The sequence below is a fragment of the Loxodonta africana genome, chromosome 3 (genome assembly GCF_030014295.1).
Source record: "Loxodonta africana isolate mLoxAfr1 chromosome 3, mLoxAfr1.hap2, whole genome shotgun sequence".
Taxonomy (NCBI): domain Eukaryota; kingdom Metazoa; phylum Chordata; class Mammalia; order Proboscidea; family Elephantidae; genus Loxodonta; species Loxodonta africana.
This window is the reverse complement of record NC_087344.1, coordinates 15,538,225-15,539,998: the sequence shown is the minus strand read 5'-3', so window position 1 is coordinate 15,539,998 and position 1,774 is coordinate 15,538,225. Positions and strand designations below refer to the sequence as shown.

The following is a 1,774-nucleotide window of genomic DNA, read 5'->3' as shown; positions in this document are numbered from 1 at the left end:
CCAAACAGATGTGTTCATTTTCTGGCAGTCCATGGTGTATTCAGTATTCTTCACCATCAGCACAATTCAAAGGCATCAATTCTTTTTCACTCTTCCTTATTTATTGTCTAGCTCTGCCATGCATATGAGGTGATTGAAAATACTCTAGCTTGGATGAGGTATACCTTAGTCCTCAAAGTGACATCTTTGCTTTTTAACACATTAAAGAAGTCTTTTATAGCAGATTTCCCCAATGCAGTATGCTATTTGATTTCTTGACTGCTGCTTCCATAGGCATTGATTGTGGATCCAAGTAAAATGAAATTATTGACAACTTCAGTATTTTCTCACTCATCATGAATAAGTTGAAAAGTACCTAGCCATTATATTATCTAATCATTTTAGAAGAACTTGCTCATGAAACAGTAAGGCATCCTTGATCAGCAGCATTCCTTCCACTTTGACCCATCCTAGAGTCTCAAGACCAAAACAGGTGACACAATCACTAATACGATAGTATTCTACTGATGAATGTCCTCAAGGGTCCCCTTATGTCTCTGTTCCTCAGGCTGTAAATAAAGGGATTCATCATTTGAGGGACCAAACTGTACATCACTGAAGCTACTGCTATCTTCCTGGGAGAATGTATAAATGCAGAACTGATGTACACACCAAAGATTGTTCCATAGAATAAGGACACAACTGAAAGGTGAGACCCGCAGGTGGAAAAAGCTTTATATTTTGCACCCACTGATGGCATTCTCAAAACAGAGGAGAAAATCCGAGTGTAAGAGAAAATGATTCCAGAGAGAGGAACACCACCCCATACAGTAGCCACAAAATACACTAGGATGTAATTGATGCGGGTATCAGAACAGGTGAGCTTGAGAATCTGAGCAAGTTCACAGAAGAAATGAGGGATTTCCAGGTCTATGCAGAAGGACAAATGCAGCACCAACAGACTGTGAAGTAGGGCATTCACAATGCTAGTTAGTAAGGAGAGTAGGGAGAGCAAGCCACAGCAGTGGAGGTTCATGATGATGGTGTACCTCAGTGGATGGCAGATGGCCACATAGCGGTCATAGGCCATTACTGCAAGGAGACAATTTTCCAAACCAGTAAATATCGTTACAAAACAGACCTGGGTCAGGCAGCCTGCATAAGTGATGATTTGATTCTGTGCTTGGATGTTCACCAGCATGTTCGGGAAACAGATATCAATGAAGGAGAGATTGGAAAGAAAGAAGTACATGGGGTTGTGGAGGTGGGAGTCAGAGATGACAACCAGGACAATGAGTAGGTTTCCCAGGAGGGTGGCCAGGTACATAGATAGAAACAAACTGAATAAGACAGGCTGCAGTTCTGGATCCTCTGTAAGTCCCAGAAGAAGAAATTCTGAAACATCTGTTTGGTTTCTAGGTTCCATATTGTTGGTGAATCTGATGGAAAAGATGGGATGACAGATAATCAAATGTGTGGCTCCTGGATGCCCAGCAAGAGCATCACCTGGGATCTTTTTAGAAATATAAGTTTTTCAAACTCACTCTGGACTTACTGATGATAAACTCTGGGATGAAGTTCAGCCGTTTGTGTTTCAAGAAGACTTCCATGTATTTTGATGTATGCTAAAGTTTGAAAACCACCCCTGGTACAGTGTTCAGCATATGGGGCCTCAGAATGACATGTCCTATTGTGATTGTGTGTGTGTGTGTGTGTGTATGTCATGGATTAAATCATATTCCCCCCAAAATGTGTGTATCAATTGGGCTGGGCCATAATTTCCAGTATTGTGTGA

At 41.4% G+C, this 1,774-nt stretch overlaps 1 protein-coding gene across 1 annotated transcript; it reads right to left on the bottom strand.

Annotated features, from left to right (window-relative positions):
• Positions 1-354: 354 nt before the first annotated feature.
• On the bottom strand, positions 355-1,528 carry LOC135230867 (olfactory receptor 7G2-like). Its single transcript, XM_064283103.1, has one exon. The coding sequence runs from the start codon at positions 1,403-1,405 to the stop codon at positions 485-487; it is 921 nt and encodes a 306-aa protein (XP_064139173.1). The 5' UTR covers positions 1,406-1,528; the 3' UTR covers positions 355-484.
• Between the last annotated feature and the right edge of the window lie 246 nt (positions 1,529-1,774).